The sequence below is a fragment of the Schistocerca gregaria genome, chromosome X (genome assembly GCF_023897955.1).
Source record: "Schistocerca gregaria isolate iqSchGreg1 chromosome X, iqSchGreg1.2, whole genome shotgun sequence".
Lineage (NCBI taxonomy): Eukaryota > Metazoa > Arthropoda > Insecta > Orthoptera > Acrididae > Schistocerca > Schistocerca gregaria.
In genome coordinates, this window is record NC_064931.1 from 436616357 (window position 1) to 436634893 (window position 18537).

Here is an 18537-nt window from a genome sequence, read left to right on the forward strand (position 1 = left end):
TGAAAATTTTGTCTGCCAATGACAATGCCAAAAGGAAGAAAAGTTGGAAGAGGAGTTTAGCTCAGAGTTTCGCGTCATCTCGTATTCACTATAGGCTTTTACCATGGGAAGAAAGCAGAGGATGTTGTTTGGTGGCTGCTATCCTCTTCTATAACACAAACTGCGAGCATGTATTAATTGGTTCCATATTAGTAAGAACAAGAATTTACTTAAGATAATCCAGATGTTGTGGTACAAGCCTCCATAATAGTCCACATTAGCCACTTTGCTGGTGAAGCACACGTTCTGCTATGTACACTACTCTGGTTGCTAGGTACTGACTAACTTTGAGCTAGTGGCTGAGCTAACTGCAACTGCGATTCCCACTGGGCTGCAACTGACGACTCGACTCGTTGACTCACTGGATGACTGACTCGGTCCTCTGGTCCGCGGTGGCGATCTAAATACTGTCTTTGTCCTCTATCGATCTTCTCGCAATCTCTTTGTTGCCTGGTGTGCTGGCGACAGCTTACTCCAGCACAGAGAGATGGATGAGGAGCGAAAAGGTGAGTCAGTGAGACGGTGGAGAAACGAGAGGACATGAGGTCTAATGTTTTTTATTCCAGTCTTTATCACAATATAAAGTCCTTTGACGATGACCAGTTTCAGTCAGTAATTACCATCTTCAGATCTGTTCTACACCATATCCTAATGTGAAAAATCCGTTATGACATCGCCAAAACATATAAATACACTCAGTAAAGTATCATCACGTAGATCTAAAATATGGTGTAAAATAGGCCACATCGTCTACTCAGTCATTTTGCAAAATGTACATTGCACACTGTTTCCACGAGGCAGTTACTCGTCATCTTCAGCTGCTATTGAAGCAGTGCTGTTTTTCTCGCCAATTTATGCACTGGCTCTCTAGAAAAGCGAAGACGCCAAGGGGCGGGGCTAGAATGTCATAGTAGACAACGTCGAAACCCTTCTGCCAGAGAAATGGGCAGCGGTCTTCGCAATTAGGCTTTCGTTCATTCATTCATGTGATGACTGTGTACTGAGCGTTGATAAATAATTACATGTTGAGAACTTGTTTTAATTATGTATTACGTCAAACTAGATTTCTTTAACAGTTAATAACATACATTTTAATACGCCACATAAACCTACCGACTGTGAGAACTTTCTTTGACTCAGTGCATTTAAGTGGAGCGTTAACTGTTTGTATCAGCGGTAAGCGTGTGAGATACTTTCAGTGTCATGCAGTTCACGATAAAACACCAAACAATTAATAATCAATAATCTTCTAACTATCGACACAATGTCAACACCGCGAAATGTTGTCAATAGCAATTTGAACATTGGTGAAGATGTTCGCCGAAACGCGTATTTGAAAAATAAATTACAACGTTGAATAGAGTTAACAGAAATTTTTGCACGCTGCAACACGGGCGTTCTGTACCTCTGTGTGGCTTACTGTTAAAATCCCGAGAGCGTACGGTCCTAGAAGAGTCAACCAATATAGTGCTTCCTACTACTTATATCTCGGGAAAATACCATCAGGCAAAATTAGAAAGATTAGAAGTCACACAGAGGCTTAGCAAAAAGCGTTCTTGCCTAGCACTAGTTGCGACTGGAACAGGAAACGAGGGAAGTGACAGTGATACACAAATACCAGTTGCGAGACAGCAAAAGGTGGTTTGCGGAGTGCATATATAGTTTTAGCTGTAACTGATTAACTCCTTCATTTAAACACAGAGTGCCACAAATCCCCTTGAGGGTTGTGTAACAATTTTATACGTTAATGGCAGAAGCAGACACTGCATGCTACTCCTGTTAAGTAAATTAATAACCAACCACTACCAATACTAATCTACGAATATTGATAATTATGGAATTTCTTCTAGACAGATTTATTGCTTCATGAAGTTCGTGACCAAAAAATATGGATACACTAAACACACAACATATTACCACTCCTAACACGATGTAGGAAAAGCTTTGGTATTCAAAATAGCTTCCAATCGTCTGAAAGTGGATAAATACAGGTCCTAAACGGTGTTCAAGGGACTCTTACGTCATTCTTCCAGCTAAATAACGGCAAATTCAGGAAACCGTGATATAGGTTGATAGCGATCACGCCATAGTGGACAACACAGGCATGGACTGTGCGGCTGGTCCCGGCGGAGGTTCAAGTCCTCCCTCGGTCATGGGTGTGTGTGTGTGTGTGTGTGTGTGTGTGTGTGTGTGTGTGTGTGTGTGTTTGTCCTTAGGGTAATTTAGGTTAAGTAGTGTGTAAGCTTAGGGACTGATAACCTTAGCAGTTAAGACCCATAAGATTTCACCCACATATGAACATATGAACAACAGAGGCTCAATAACAGTGAAACCTGATGACTGTGGTGACCACGGGATGTGTGACAATTCATCGTCGTCCTCACAAAACCAGACCTGGATGATGCGAACTGTGTAGAGAGGGGTTCTGTCGTCTCGGGACACAGCATCGCCACTGGACAACAAATATAGTAGCAGCACGGGTTGGACCTGATCAGCCCAAATGGTCACATAATCCTTGAAAGTAATGCGACCTTGCAGGGTAACCGCGAGGCCCATGGAATACCACGATATGGCTGCCCAAACCATCACCGAGCCCACACCTTGTTTCACTCTTGGAACGTAAACTGCCAGAAGTCGGAAGCAGTGTGCAAAACACCCATCCACCAAATCACTTTTTTCCATCGCTCTATAGTCCAGGTTTTATGGCTTCGGCAATTCGTTTTCCTGTTACCAGCATTTGCATTACAAATGGATTGCTTTGGAATTCCAGCTCTCCATGTGTTATTTTAGTGCTGACAGGTTTGGTGAGTACGACATTCGGTTCTGCAGTCAGTGACTCTTGCGGCTGTCGTCCTCTTATTTTTCGTCACAATCCTCTTTAATGGCAGTCATGATTACCCAACACACATTTTCGTCCGCGTTTTGACTTATCGGTTGGTGTATTCCCATTTTCCTTGTATGAGGTATAACACTTCGATACGGCGCCTCTTCAAACGTCAAAAACTTCGGCTACCTTGGTTACGGAAGCTCATACACCATACGAGCACCAACAAGTTGCCAACTTGCGAAGCCACTCAGCTCCGACGTAATTCACTCACAGAACATTGTTCTGACCATGACTGACACTTGCAACGTATTTAGGACATTACACAGATGCAATTCATGATCTAACAATACATCGCAACCTGAAGACTGGTTTAGCATTTGCAATTATGTCCAATCATCCATTTGTCGCGGTGTTTCACATTTTTGTCAGACTCCAGTATATGTATCAGCGGAAAAGAAGCTCTATTTAAAAAAGACTGATGCTTTTCCTGTTCAACGTTACTTATAATCCGTATTGATTGCAAAATATTTATTCACATGACCGGTTTCGGTTCCTCTAGAACCATCTTCAGATCTGAAATAACAGTTATACTAATTTAGTATTTCACAAATGCAAACCTATTTCGTCCTATCTAATCAACATCAAATGTACCAGAACGTACCTGCAAATTTCGGTTACAGGAGTAACCCGACCACACTCAGCAACCTTCACATGCTGAGTCACATTAAATTTGTTGGCAGAATGCACATCATTTATATTAATTATTAAACTCTTACCGACAGGTGGCGTCTGGTACATTTGTTACATTACATATGCACATACTGTATTAAGTAGATTTTTCTAATTTGCTTTTACCTCTAAAAATACTTAGTTAAGATCTATAGTTGAAATAGTGAAAGTCAATTCGTTTTGGAAAAGAAACAAGTTTTTAGCTTGGGGACGCTTGATCAGTTATTACCGCAACCCAGTCTACGTGTACCAGAAATACTGTGCTGAATTTCTGTCATTTTTTAATTATTTTGACAAACTAGTCCTGATAGTAATTTGACTTTAGTGAACACGCCCATATCGATGAGATTCCCAAAGTTTTACCGCTATAATGAGTATTCCATGAATTTTCAGGATTGCAGCTGGATGACCTCAACATTTTGTCACGATATTTTGACTGACAACCACTCAGCTACCTTCAGGTGAGTATTTTGCACTGGAGATTACTGGTGCACTTCGCTAAGTCTATAGAAAAGAACTGAAAGGGGGGCGCATGCGCACATATTATCTCTGTAAGAGTGCCCTCTGTCGAATTGCGAACTCGCGGAGTTAAAATTGAGTTGTCAACATAATAGAATTAATTGTAGCTAGACGTGTGCATTAGGCGTAATATGTTTTGTTTCAGAAAATATTAAAGAAATCACCGAGCCCCTTGCCTTATCCAGCTGATATCCGCCTTCACAATTAATAAGATCTTCCGCCAAACGTATATCGTCAATAATTGAATCCCAGAAAATCTCGTTGCACAATAACCCATAGAATGTCCTGTGTAGATATAATGCTCGGCTATGACTTACTGTGTTGCGAAGTGCGAGTGTGCCGATCGCCGTCCACGCACCTTTCACGTGCTGTGCATGTGGTCTGATCAATGTGGGTTTAGCCATGCGGTACTGGCGCGGAATTATGTAGACTCCAGCCTTCCACAGGCCCAGATCATCCTTTATCAAACCGAGAGGAGATCATGTCTTTGTGGGAGACGGGAAGATTACTTTAAGGTAACGTTTCCTAGCGATTCTACCTAATATCGAAGAAACATTGCCGACGTATGCGAGGAACGCGTTGGACTTAAAGAGATCCTTCTCCTGTTGTGTTGTGAGTGATGACGTTTCTTCCTCCTTAAGGCTTTGATAATCTTATGTTATCTTTGAACACAGATTATCGACGATCTGGTTCCTTTGTAAGACTGTCTCCATGAGATACAACATGGACTCGGTGTACCAACGTTCGAAGAACGCACATGGTTTGGAAACTGTGGTGGAAGCTAGGCGCCTGCGTGTGGGCTTACGGTAAACAGACTGCTCCCTTCCGACTGTCTGAGACGTCTAGAAACGGTAGACAGTTGCTTTCTTACACTTCCATCATACACTAGATATTCTCGTGGATGGAATTCAGATGCTGTAAAAATTGTGACAGCTCTTCTTCACCATCGGGCCATACTACAAAAGTGACATCTACATTTCGCCAGGAGATTTTGGCTTAAGTTCCACCAAATCGAGTGCCCCCTTCTCGAAGACTTCCCCAAAAAAAGTTTGCTATCTAAGGGGAGAGAGGAATACTCAAGGCACACCTTCAATTTGTTGAAAATATTCACTGTTGAATAAAAAGAAAATTGAGGAAAGTGCATGATGGAAAAGGGTTGTCATGTTGGTTTATTAATACACAGACGTCACTATGACTTAATAAATCGGAGTTATTGGTAAATTTGGATGTCACCTCACTCTGCACTAGAGTCCATCTTATGGATTCACTGACGCTCATCGGTAATAAGTTCTGATGGTAGGATAACCATCAAGAGTGTACGTTTCCTCTCGCTCTGACGTGCAACAAAGTAGTTTGGAATTTAACCCAGGGTGATGGTGCACAGTCTGGTGGTGATGAACAGTACGTCTCCACCAAACCTCCCATTTCCTTGCGATCCAATTTCTTCCACCATCAGGATTTGTACGGACTACCTTCATAACGAACTCCACTGCCATAGCTCGTTTAAGCTACGTTGGTTACATAAGTGGATTTTTCATTCAGTAATGTATGCCTGTCAGTTTGATCTGATAATGATAATGGGAAAAATCAACTTCAAGGTTTGCTTCTAAGACACCAAGTTCATATGCTTTAGGAACAAAGTGGCATGCGATGTCTATGAACAATATGAAAGGAATATTCACGTAGAGTATAAAGAACCTTTGAGAAAGAAAGTAATGTTTCGAAGGTAACCGAGTTCGTAGCTGAGGTCGCTAACTCACGCGTGTGTGGTCGCCACCGACTAGGAGGTGCTCATTTCGAATTCTGGTGATGAAAGAGATGTTCACCGCCAATATTTGGGTGTCAAGAATGGCGTAAGGGCTTCAGTCACGGGGACTGGTGCCAGTGGCTTCAGTTAAATTATCAATCCCTCTGCATGCCTCATGGAGTGAAGGCACATGACACTATTTATGGGGTTATTACTGAAAAACCACTCCAGTTACTTTGAGACCTTTACTGAGCTCACTGCCGGCTTAAGTCTTTATATTAGGCCACTTTCAAGTGGTTCTTAAAACTGCCATAAATGTCAAATATATACAAACATTGTATGAAACAGAAGTTGAGAAAACAAGGCGTTCAGTAAGTAATGCAACTCATCTTTTACTCAAAGCAGATTGGTTTTATTCAGTATCCAATACGCCATTTATTCCCCACTATTTTTCAACATAATCTCCGCTCAACGAGAGGGCCTTACGCCACGTTACTGGGAAGGCCTGTATGCCCGCATGGTTCATTCTACAAGTCGACGCCGCAGCAGACGTTTTGCTACGTCAGAAACCTTCACGATCAGCCTCGTAACACGCAAGTAATTCCGCACTGATAGTCCTCCGTTGCTTTTTATGGTCTTTTGTTAGGCGACGAGGAAGACAGCGGGCACACCTTTGAGTACCCCCAACTGGAGGACGAGAGTATCAGTATTACCAACAGACATCCAGTTGAACAGCGAATTGTTTGACTGTGATCCGTCGATCACCTCGAATGAGAGTGTCTGCACGTTCCAACATTACAGGAGTCACAGCTGTGTGCAGCCGGCCTCCACGCGGGAAATTGGACGAGTTTGCGCGACCTTGTTGCGATGATGACAGACGTCTCGCCCAACGACTTACTGTGCTTTTGGTCACTTCCAGATCTCCGTAGAAATTCTGAAAGCATCTATCAATATCTGCAATGATCTGATTTTCTGTCAAGAGAAACTCAGTGACAGCTTTCTACTTGGAACGCACTTCCATTACGGACGCCATTTTGAAGGCTACGTGTAGCGCTGAAGTGGGAACATTCTAGATGTCCCACAACAAATTCCGCATTTTTTCAACCGAAACTGGCTGAGAAAAAAACTTTGTTGGTTTACTTATTGAACGAGTCTCGTATAATAAAAGTTACATTATGCTGTAGAGAAACAACGTCCAGACGATGGAAGTACAAGCCAGATTGATATGTGACCAATGATAACCCGAGAAACATGGGTGTGTCAAGATTATGAAGGCTGAAGATTTTATTACATTGTAAGTATTACATGGGTTTAAGACGATTTAAGTCCTGATATATTCGAAAATTCGTCTTGCATGTGTCACAAATAAAAGACTAAAAAAAAACATAAAATAGTTACAGTCGATGTGACATCCAAATCAAGTGCAGAATTATACCCATAGTGTACGTAAGTTCATACAGACGTATACATTTACATACACACATACGCTTATACATACATACTACATACATACATACATTACATAGATACATACTCAGTAATCTTTCTTAAAAAAACAATGTACACATCGCACATAAATCTGAACTTCCGCCTCTACATCTTTTGATACACGACAACAACATGAGGCAAGACTTATGCCAAAACAATTGAACATATAAAATTTACTGCTCTGATTGTAAGGGTAGCTACACTAGGCAAACGGGGAGGAATTTTAAAACGCGGTACAAGGAACACATAAAATTAAAAAGAAAAAAAAACATGGGATATGAATCCACCATCGCAGTTCACCTCATACAAGCTAGTCACGCGGCGCACAGCATCGAAAACAAACTCATAGTCCTCCATACAACGAAATAGGGATATATGAAGAATTACAAATTCACGCACACTTAAAAAATTCAAAGAAAAAGACATTTAAAAGTACCAGCTTCTTGGAGATTTGCTACCACGTTACTGATCAATTCCTTTTAATTTAATCCAAAATTCGTAACTATATCTAGAATCTTGTAAACATGTTCCGCAAGCAGTCCACAAGGCATCCAAGCTACGCTAATGACACAGATCATTGCGTCGGGCTGGGGACGCTAAGCTCAGTGGCCCCCCTTGTGTTGCTCGAGAGGACTGGGTTTCACGTTTTCCATTTTCTTTCATCATCATCATAATAAAGGTAACATAATGTATTGCACGCTATTATAACTGTCGCTGAAAGTATGCAGTTACGTTTTAGAAACGTTGAACACACTAGCACCTTAACGATATCCCACAGAATGGTTGTGTCGGTCTACGAGCCACAAGGAATGTAAGACAGGAGGTGAAATTGAGCGGTTTGGCGCAAGAAGGAGCCAGTTCCACTTTTTGGCTCTATTGAGTTGAACATTCTATGACATACAAAAAAAAGGCCCTTCGTTTGGTGCAAGAAAGAGGCAGCTCCACTCACTAGTTTCAGAGAAATCACACAGTTGGAGCTGCCTGTACTTCGAGTTTGCATGAAAACAGAGGCAGCTCTGGGAGCTGCCTCGTTCTTCCCCCGAACAATAGCAGGAAGGAGATTGTGTTACGTATTGTTCAGCAGACCGGTGTGAACATCGAGCGCTTCATGTCACTGAAGTGGACCAGAGATTTATTTTCCACTTTGTTGACACGTTGAAGAAATTTTTTGTAAAGAACCCTTACGTTTCATTATCGAATTAGAAAAGAGGAAAATATTTAATCACTAAGTACAAAATATTCCTCTATGAACAGCCATGCATCGGTAAAGGGATCATTCATTGCAGTGCGACCGTAGGGATGACTGTCTTCGATAATGCGCAAATTTGGAACCAAGGACCTGCGAATCTCATAACAATAGACCACCTTCATCAAGCTTATGATTGTCTCCTCCCGCTTAAAGGCCAAAATTTTGAAGATGTCAAAGAGCTGGCCAGAAAGTATGTTGGGCAAAACGAAATGTGGTTTTACGACCAGCTGACGTCAGATGCTTCAAACGATTCTGAGGTGACTGAAGGGGAGCTAGAAGACTGAAGAAGGACTGTAGAATTACTGTATTATGCCAATAATGTTGTACTTTCTTTATTAATAAATGTTTTTTAAACCGAAATATGGTTAATTATGAAGAAAGTGCTCCTACAAAGAGTTTTTCATTCACTTTGGAGCAAATTGGAGACAGCTCCAAAATTCAAAACTCTATTGCACGTACCTGAGCGCATGCATTTGTGTGTATTCTCATCAGTAGTACTAGATACCCCATAGCCTAAAACAAGGCTGACAGCTTTTTCGTTTTGGTGAAAACTGAATTTTTAAAACTTTTTTTAATTTGCCACAAAGTGGAAAAAGTGGAGCTGCCTCCTTCTTGCACCAAACCCTTCAATTGTGTTAATCGCGCAACTGGTAACAGATTTGGAAACATAAATGGTAGAATTCGTGGTGATAACTGAAAGATAAGTGAAAATGCAAGTATATGTTTGTGGACGCTCAAGCACGGGAAGCTTTTTGTATTATTTTGATTGGTACCTGTGACAGCACCAAGCTGCCGCCCTGCCTGCTGACTGTAACCAGGGGGAAGCCGGGCTGCGTCACCCACGGGGTCATCACGTCCGCCAGCGTCTGGCCTGGGGGCAGGCGGTCGCTGACGTCTCCCACAGCCCGGAACAGGTCCTCCAGGTCCACTCCGGCCGTGTCTGTGAGCCGCTCCCTGTTCAACAAACAGCCCAGAGTCCGTGTGTCCTCAGAACAGCCAGAACACTGACACGAACCGCACTGCCGAGGTCACGCTAGATGTATTTACAAGGAAAATCATTTGGTCAGCACAGTGAGCAGAGACTGGGAAGCAACTTCTGACTTAGATGACTCTAATAAAGGACGGATTGTGATGGACGAGCGGCGAGAGTTAGGTATCGCATAAACAGCGACGCTAGTTACATGTTCACCTACTGCCCTCGTTAGCACATGCCGAAAGTGGATAACTGGGAGAGACGTCGCTAGAGCGGCAAGGACAAGTACACTGCTACACCGAATTTAGGCGTAATAACAAAGAGAACATGTTTCTTAAATAGGTTGTCAGAAGGGTTACACAACGAGGGAAAAATTCATCGCAGGGGATGCGCCATAAGACGGGCTGAAAACGCGTCAGTAGCAAGGTTCTGGAGCCGAAAATCCATCCATTCGTCAACAGAAGAGTATAAAAACTAACACAGTCTCGTCCACGACAAAGAAGAGGAGATATGAATACCCTTAGATGTCACAAATGATCGGAAGGGGTGTGGCAGCATCAGAATGAGATGATTCATATCAGGTGACTATCAATCGCATTCCTAAGGAAGATAATTCAGATCTCTGAAGCTCACATCCCTATTGTATCTCAGACACGCTGTATGGAAATTAGATACAGAGAACTCATTGGTCGGTTCATGAGGTGGACAGCTGCACCTGTGAGAAATACGCTCACCAGGGCAATTTGCTTCATGCGGGTGTTATCGTCTATGAAAAGTAACTCCACTTCTGACAAACTACTCATATGGCTGCAGTACCTTATCCCCGTATCTCTGGGAGTCTTTAGTATTACAACATCAACGCTTGAATATGTCAAGCCCTTCCTTCTTACCTTCACAATAAAAAGCCTTTTCTCATTATTCCTGTGTATGGGACACGTACTTCCAGATATCCACGTACGGACCAATAACTTGGAACCATAGGTACATTGTTTTCCGCTAAACAGCAACTCCAGAAGCGACTGTGTGGCTTCCACACAATAGTCTTATAGAAATTATACTATTCCGTCGTGAAGTTGAGACAAGATATAGGTCGTATTGTGAGCAGTTACTCTCTATCGAGCTTGCATGGGCTACACATAACGGTTCCTGTGTCTCGGAATCTTTGCCGTAGCCTTGAAATAACATTCATAGCACATTCAACGATGCTGAGTGCGCGTGTGTCATATCTGTATCGGGACATCGGAGAACTTTTCCCTGCCAATCAGCGTTGAAATGATGTTTTGTGCAAATGCGTGACAAGTTTCACGGGAAAGCTACCTTCCGTAAGCAAAGAAGGTACTACGGAGACAGATATTATGGCTCTAACACACTAATCTTTCATTGTCTATTGATCACGTGCCATCCGAAGCAAGGACTGCTTCTTTCATTTACATACAGGGAAATTTCGGTTTGTGGAGATTGTTGAGTGTCACTCACAGTAACCGCTCATTTTCTCTGAATGCAGTTTACCGTATTCCTAGTTACGCTTAAATTTCAGTCACTAGTGTAAAATACATTTCTATGGCGTGTTGTTTAAATACTAAAGGTCACCAACACATAATACTGTCGCTTTGTACGATACATGCGATGACTGGCGCACCTAGTAGCGCCCTAGACTTCTGTAGAAGCCACAAGTGTATTAAAGCGAGAGCGTATTTTGGGGTTTGTAGTTTCACAACAAACGACACGTAGCTGTCACCATGTTGCTATACCGACATTGTTAATTACGCTTAGATAGGTTCAAATGGCTCTGAGCACTATGGGACTTAACATCTGAGGTCATCAGTCCATTAGAACTTAGAACTACTCAAACATAACTAACCTAAGGACATCACACACATCCATGCCAGAGACAGGATTCGAAACTGCGACCGTAGCGGTCGCGCGGTTCCAGACTGAAACGCCTAGAACAGCTCGTCCACATCGGCCGGCGCTTAGATAGGTCAGGGAGTGCAGGACCATCGAACAACGCAAACAAAGTGTCACGTCAGCATTGTCTTCCTGTTAGAACACAATGATAGCAGTATCAGCATGTGTATTCCAGGTGAATATTTGTTTGATATGTGAAGGCAATGTGAAGGAAAAAGAAAAGTTGGTAACAATTCAGAGATAATCAGAGACAGAATAGCAGCTGATTTAGACAAGGAAACTGTATTTGTTCAGCCGTGGCCTTTTTAAAGGAATGATCTCGTAAATGAAAGGAGATGAACCGAAACCTTATGACCAACTACTTTGTTGAGTTTTGTCGACCTTTGGAGCATCATACAGCAGCGCAGCGATTATTGAGGGGGGGGGGGGGGAGGGGGGAGGGGGGAGGGGTATGGATCTGACAAGTACCTATTAGGCTTCTAGAGGTATACAGCACCAAATGTCCAAGCAAAATTTACAAAATTCCAGTAATTACGGGCCAGTGGTTTGTGGGCGCAAGGCTGGCGCGCGACAATCTAGACGAATTTGGTGGCCGGAAAATCAAAGCCAGTTTACTACCGTAACTCCTCAAACCACTGTAGCATGATTCTGACCTTGTGACATGGACATTCATTTCGCTGAAAGATGCCATAGCCTTCGGGAAAAAAGACATGAAGTGATGCAGATGGTCCCGCGATAACGTTCGCGTAGTCCAAACTGTCACAGGCTCCACGGAAGCCTAAGTGAATGTACTCCATAGCGCAATACTGCCTCCACCTGCCTGCGTCCGTCGCGCGGTCCCTCACGGCCTGTGAAGAGGCAATGGCGTCCAACACCTATTACCGAGCGAGGTGGTGCAATGGTTAGCACAATTCGGGAGGACGACGGTTCAAGCGCGGGTCTCGCCATCCAGATTTAGATTATCCGAGATTTCTCTAAATAGCTTGAGGCAAATGCCGGGATGGTTCCTTTCAAAGAGCACGATCTATTTCCTTCTCCATCGTTGACACAACTCGCATCTAATGACCTCGATGTCGACGGGATGTTAAACCCAATCTTCCTTGCTTCCTTCCAACACATCGTTACCTAATCGTGGTTTCACCGTCTTTCAATCACTTTCCATAGATGCACACAACAGTAGCACTCAAACAGCCGACCAGCATCGCCGTTTCCAACATGCTCTTTCGTAGCCTCCAGGGCATAATAGTTTATCCTTTTGTGATGAATTTACTTTATTAGTGAATTAAGCTATACTTAAAATAAAATAAAACTGTGGCTCCAAGTTTTCTTTGTGTTCCTGGGACTAGAATCAGACGGAATTATTAACATTATCCTCTGTGCACATAAGTAGTTCTGGGGTACGTTAATTTTAAGGCAAGGCCTCTCAAACAGTAAGGTTAGGTGATGACAAAGATATCAGTAACTGTTAGAGAAGCTTGTTGATCTGAAGGACGCCAGAAGTGCAAGGATGCATTCCTAGGACCAGCAATATAATGACAACTTAACAGATCAAGAAAGTTTCCTCAGAACTTAATGGAAAGACAATGACGTTTTTGTATCAACGGTCGTTGGGGTGGCAATAGAAAACAGTACCTACACTGAGAGCCTGCTGTTTTCTTGCCGGGGTCAAGTTTTTAAGTAGTACCCAGCAGGGTCACTCAGCCTCACTTTTGTCGATGCCCCAGAGTAATCAACACGAAGCGTCCGTGTCCCTCTCAAACGACCTCGTGAACAATCACCAGTCGCCGTTGGCACGTCACAGTGAGATGCTACGGGGCACAGGCTAGATAACGCGCCATCATGCTCCACTGTTGCTCCTCACTGCTAGCATTCTCTCTCGTTCATCTCAGCCTTATAAGGACTCCATTTTGTTACCTTTTATTTTAACTGATGCTTGATAACATGTGAACTTAATACTGAACACTGTTGCTTTATAAATATTTAATTCAGAGTATAATGCAGTACAGTAATAAATTGGATTTAGGCCCTACCCATTGTCACGAATGTGGTACTGCCTTCTTGTTCACTTAATTCCTCATAAGTAGTTTCCGATAATCAACCTTCAAAGTGACAGATAGATTCATACTAGAAAGTAGGATCGATTCAGATGCTTCCAAGAGCATATGTACTGTCATTACCTTCACTGGGTTTCGTTTGTTAGCAGAGGAATAGGCAGGCGAGGCAAACCACCACAGTTTTCAAAATTGGTTGTCAGCGGATTTTCACATTTGTGGCACTTCGTCTATCCTTTTCTTATGTACATTTACTGAAAAAATCTCAATACCAAGAAATAATGTAAAATAATGAAATTTCGGAAATACATTTGCCTCGGTAACATATGTAAGTGATTAACCTGCAAAGTGGCTAAAATTTCGCACCTTACAAGCACTCATCTACATATCTTGCGTGATTTAAAACCGGAATTACACTACTGACCATTAAAATTGCTACAGATGCGAAATTTAACGGACAGGAAGAAGATACTGTGATGTGCAAATGATTATCTTTTCAGAGCATTCACACAAGGTTGGCGCCGGTGACGACACCTACAACGTACTGACATGAGGAAAGTTTCCAAACCAATCTCTCATACACAAACAGCAGCTGACCGGCGTTGCCTGGTGAAACGTTGTTGTGATGCCTCGTCTAAGGAGGAGAAATGAGTACCATCACGTTTCCGACTTTGATAAAGAGCTGATTGTACCCTATCGCGATTGCGGTTTATCATATCGCGACATTGCTGCTCGCGTTGGTCGAGATCCAACGAATGTTAGCAGAATATGGAATCGGTGGGTTCAGGAGGGTAATACGGAACGACGTGCTGGATCCCAACGGCCTCGTATCACTAGCAGTCGAGATGACAGGCATCTTATCCGCATGGCTGTAATGGATCGTGCAGCCACGTCTGGATCCCTGAATCAACAGATGGGAGCGTTTGTCAGACAACAACCATCTGTACGAACAGTTCGACGACGTTTGCAGCAGCATGGACTATCAGCTCCGAGACCATGGCTGCGGTTACCCTTGACGCTGCATCACAGACAGGAGCGCCTGTGATGGTGTACTCAACGACGAACCTGGGTGCTCGAATGGCAAAACGTCAGTTTTTCGGTTGAATCCAGGTTCTGTTTACAGCATCATTACGGTCGCATCCGTGTTTGGCGATATCGCGGTGAACGCACATTGGAAGCGTGTATTCGTCATCACCATACTGGCGTATCACCCGGCGTGATGGTATGAGATGCCATTGGTTACATGTCTCGGTCACCACTTGTTCGCATTGACGGCACTTTGAACAGTGGACGTTACATTTTAGTTGTTTTACGACTCGTGGCTCTACCCTTCATTCGATTCCTGCGAAACCCTACATTTCAACAGGATAATGCACGACCGCATGTTGCAGGTCCTGTACGGGCCTTTCTGGATACAGAAAATGTTCGACTGCTGACAAGGCCAGCACATTCTCCAGATCTCTCACCAACTGAAACCGTCTGGTCAATGGTGGGCCAGCAACTGGCTCGTCACAATACGCCAGTCACTACTTTTGATGAACTGTGGTACCGTGTTGAAGCTGCAGCAATTTTAATTGCCAGTAGTAGGTATCGTTTGATACATTGTATATATGAGTAATTAAAGAAGACTGACATTCACTGCATGGAAGGTGATGGACTGTCTTTACTATCAAAATGGTGGAATGAATGATTGCCTATACTATCAGAAGTTGAAACTCCAGCGGAAATGAAAATGCAGGTGTAATTCAGGTTCTGGGTGGAAAAGCCCGCACAGGTGTGTTGGTCCTGCTAAAAACCAGGAAGTAGTCCAAGACGGACGGTCGGGGCACCTGAGCGCTGAAGCATAACGAGTGGCGGCTGGCCGGTATGGTGGCTAGGTCGGAAGGATAACCGAATTAACGGGGATAGGCATTTCCTCGTAAACTTTCCGCACTGGACGAGAAAAGATAAAATATGGTTTGTCGGCTTTCGGAAGAATCTGCAGAGAGGGAAAATATTCCGTAGTTTCGAGAATATGATCACCTTATGCAGTTACGTGGGAGGGGAGACGAGCTTTGCTGGGAAGCCAGCGGTGGAGAGAAAGAGGTCTTCCGTTTTGAGCGCCTGTGTTTGACGGTCGCTCAGTGTCAGCTTTTGTTGGTACAGACGGACTGCTGCCTTTGCTCTCAGAAGATTTGATAGAACGGTTAGGCACTGTACTGTTGCGAACTTATATGATTCTGGACTTCGCCTTCGCGTAGGGAGTCGTTGTTGAGTACGAAGCGTTCAGTGATTGAGAGCATTTCTGCTTGTACTCACTTTGAGACGTTATCTGAACTCCGTCCTTGTGGATAGGAGTTAGCGTTTCTCGTCTGTAGAACACAGAGAGGAGAAGACAGTATTAGACTATACTAGTCAGAGAACCATCTTCTGCCGTCCTTTTATTTGATTGAGTGTTTTTTTTATATTTTTTGGCTGGAGTTCTTCCGTCTTCGCAGACGTGTACGAGAACCATCACTCCGACGCATCGGACGCAGTACATACGGTGATATTGCTAATTGCTTTCGCTTATTAGGGCTATAAAGCTAATCACCTGTGATTACGATAATTTTATTTCCACTGAGGCTGCACACCACTGTAGCTCATATTTGAAAGTAGCCATAAAAAGGGGCAGATTTTGGCAATTGATCAATCGTATTAGTTAGGAAATTCATTTGTATCTCTTTATGTCCATTGGACAGCGATATATAAACATTTGTAATGTATAAAGGGGTTTTAATCTACAATAAATGCAGAAGCAGAAACAACATTTATCATTTTGTAGTTAGTAGTTCCCTCAATCATTCACTTATGTTGTAAATTATATATTAAAGAGCAAGGAGGAGGGGATAATATGCACCATTAAGAGATCTTAAGATCTGCCTCAGGGGGTAGTCAAACAGGGCCAAATCTTCATTTTCGCGCTCAGTATTTTCTTAAGCGCACATTCACTTTACACCCGCCTGGAGTAGCAACTTGGAAACCTTGCAAGCTCAGAGGTCAATGTAAGCGCGGGAATAGCCATTGCAAATGTGAAATGCTAGTACATTAACAACTGGTGTAAACAACAGAATGTTGAATGCAAGCATGCAAACGTGGATGCCTTCTATCCTACAGGTGCCGGATGTCAGTTTGAAGGATGGAGTTCTATGCCTGGCGCGTCAATACAGGGACATTTAATGCTGGTTGTGGATGACGCTGAAGTTGTCCGCTGATGTCCCATACGTGCTCGGTTCGAGACAGATCCTCTGTCGAGCTTGTTGGGGTTCAACAGCGGTATGTGAGCGTTCGTTATCCTGCTGGAAAACTACCTGTGGATGCTGTAGATGAATGGCCGTACAACAGGTCGCATCACCAGATTAACGCGTGAATTTGCAGTCAGAGTGTGTGGGATAACGACGAGATTGCTCTTGCTGTCATACAAAATCACAGCTCAGGCCGTAACTTCCAGTGCATCACCACTGTGGCGAGCACGCAGACAGACAGATTGGTTGCAGGTCCTCAACTGGCCTCCTCCTAACCAACACATGGCCATCAGTGGTACCGAGGCAGATCATATATATTATCGGAAAACACAACTGCCCTCCAATGAGCTCTCGCTTGACACAACTAAATTCGCAAATGGCGGTGGTTTGGGGTCTGTGGAATGAACGCTACATGGCGTCTGGTTCGGACCTGTTCTTGAAGTAACCGATTATTGACAGTGCGTTGTGTCAGCGTGGTGCCAACTGCTGCTCATATTGCTACTGCAGATACAGTACGATGCGCCAGAGGCAGACGCCGAAATCAATGGTCTTTCCTCTCGGTAGTGTCACGAGGATATCGGGAGCCTGGTGTTCTTGCGACCTTATATTCTCGTGACTTCCGCTCCAAGCAGCCATGTACAGTGGCTACATTTCTGCCAAGTCTTTCTGCAATATCGCGGAAGAAACATCCAGGTTCGCACAGTCCTAATACACGACCTCGTTCAGACTCATTGAGCTGTTGATAATGGCGTCAATGTTGTCTTAAAGGCATTCTTGAGAAAAATCATCTCACTACTTCCCGAAGTTAATTCTCGAGACCGTTACAGCTCGTATTTAAAGCAAGCCTGGTTTCAGCTCTGATGATGGCGCTACTAGCGCCACTCTTCTGCAACTGACGCGAAATTTAAACAGACGTCATCTGTCAGGTGTACGAATATGCATAAAAGTTTTCGTCTGTATCGTACAACTAGTTCTTGGTGTTGGGATTTTTCTTTCCATCAGTGTACTTTCCTTATCATATCACGTTCCCAGAACGCAAACAGGCGAAATTCAATCTTAGTGCTTCAGGGGACAAATGTTTTGGTTCATCAGTGTAGGTTAAGCACAAAAAACTTAGTAAGTTGGATGGACGAAGATTTAAAAACCCTTCCTCCCAAACACGAGACCAATTTTTTAACCAGTGCTCTAATTCGCTCGGTAAGAGGTGGTAGAATTTTGAGGTAAAGTAGCAACAACTGTTAAAAAAGATGCTGTAAAGTATTTGGACTGAGTACGTTTCCAGCAGAAAAAATTGTTCATAGAGTGACTATATTTATGTTCCAATACTTTGCAGAGTATGACGATAAGGTTCACTCGATTGCCTGGTCTCCAGATTCACTGTATATCAAGGTTACTCAAGAGATCTACGATATCATTCAGTGATAGCTCTGTGCGGGCTAACCATCTCCACGCAATCAGTTGAAATCGTGCAAAATGGAGATGGAAAACGGAAGAATTGTGGCTTTGGTCACGAGTCGAGGATTTTTATCATACATTCTATAACTAACTGATGCTGTTAGGTGTGTCAAAGTAATATAATATGACATTAGATCGTTGGTCATAATTTTCTAACTCATAAGAGCATGTTTTTAATGAATGTACATACGTACCTGTATTTTATACAGTAGCCTAGGAACCAGCAGTTAATGTCATAGGTAAATGTTTGCACATGTCACTTAATAGGAATCGCACATAAATGTGCACT

At 43.2% G+C, this 18537-nt stretch overlaps 1 protein-coding gene across 1 annotated transcript in view; it reads right to left on the reverse strand.

Annotated features, from left to right (window-relative positions):
* Positions 1-18537, reverse strand: part of LOC126298546 (uncharacterized) — a 439384-nt gene that overhangs the window by 120330 nt on the left and 300517 nt on the right. Inside the window, exon 9 of the mRNA XM_049989905.1 lies at positions 9372-9552. Coding sequence (XP_049845862.1) covers positions 9372-9552 — 181 coding nt within the window. The remainder of the gene's footprint in view (positions 1-9371; positions 9553-18537) is intronic.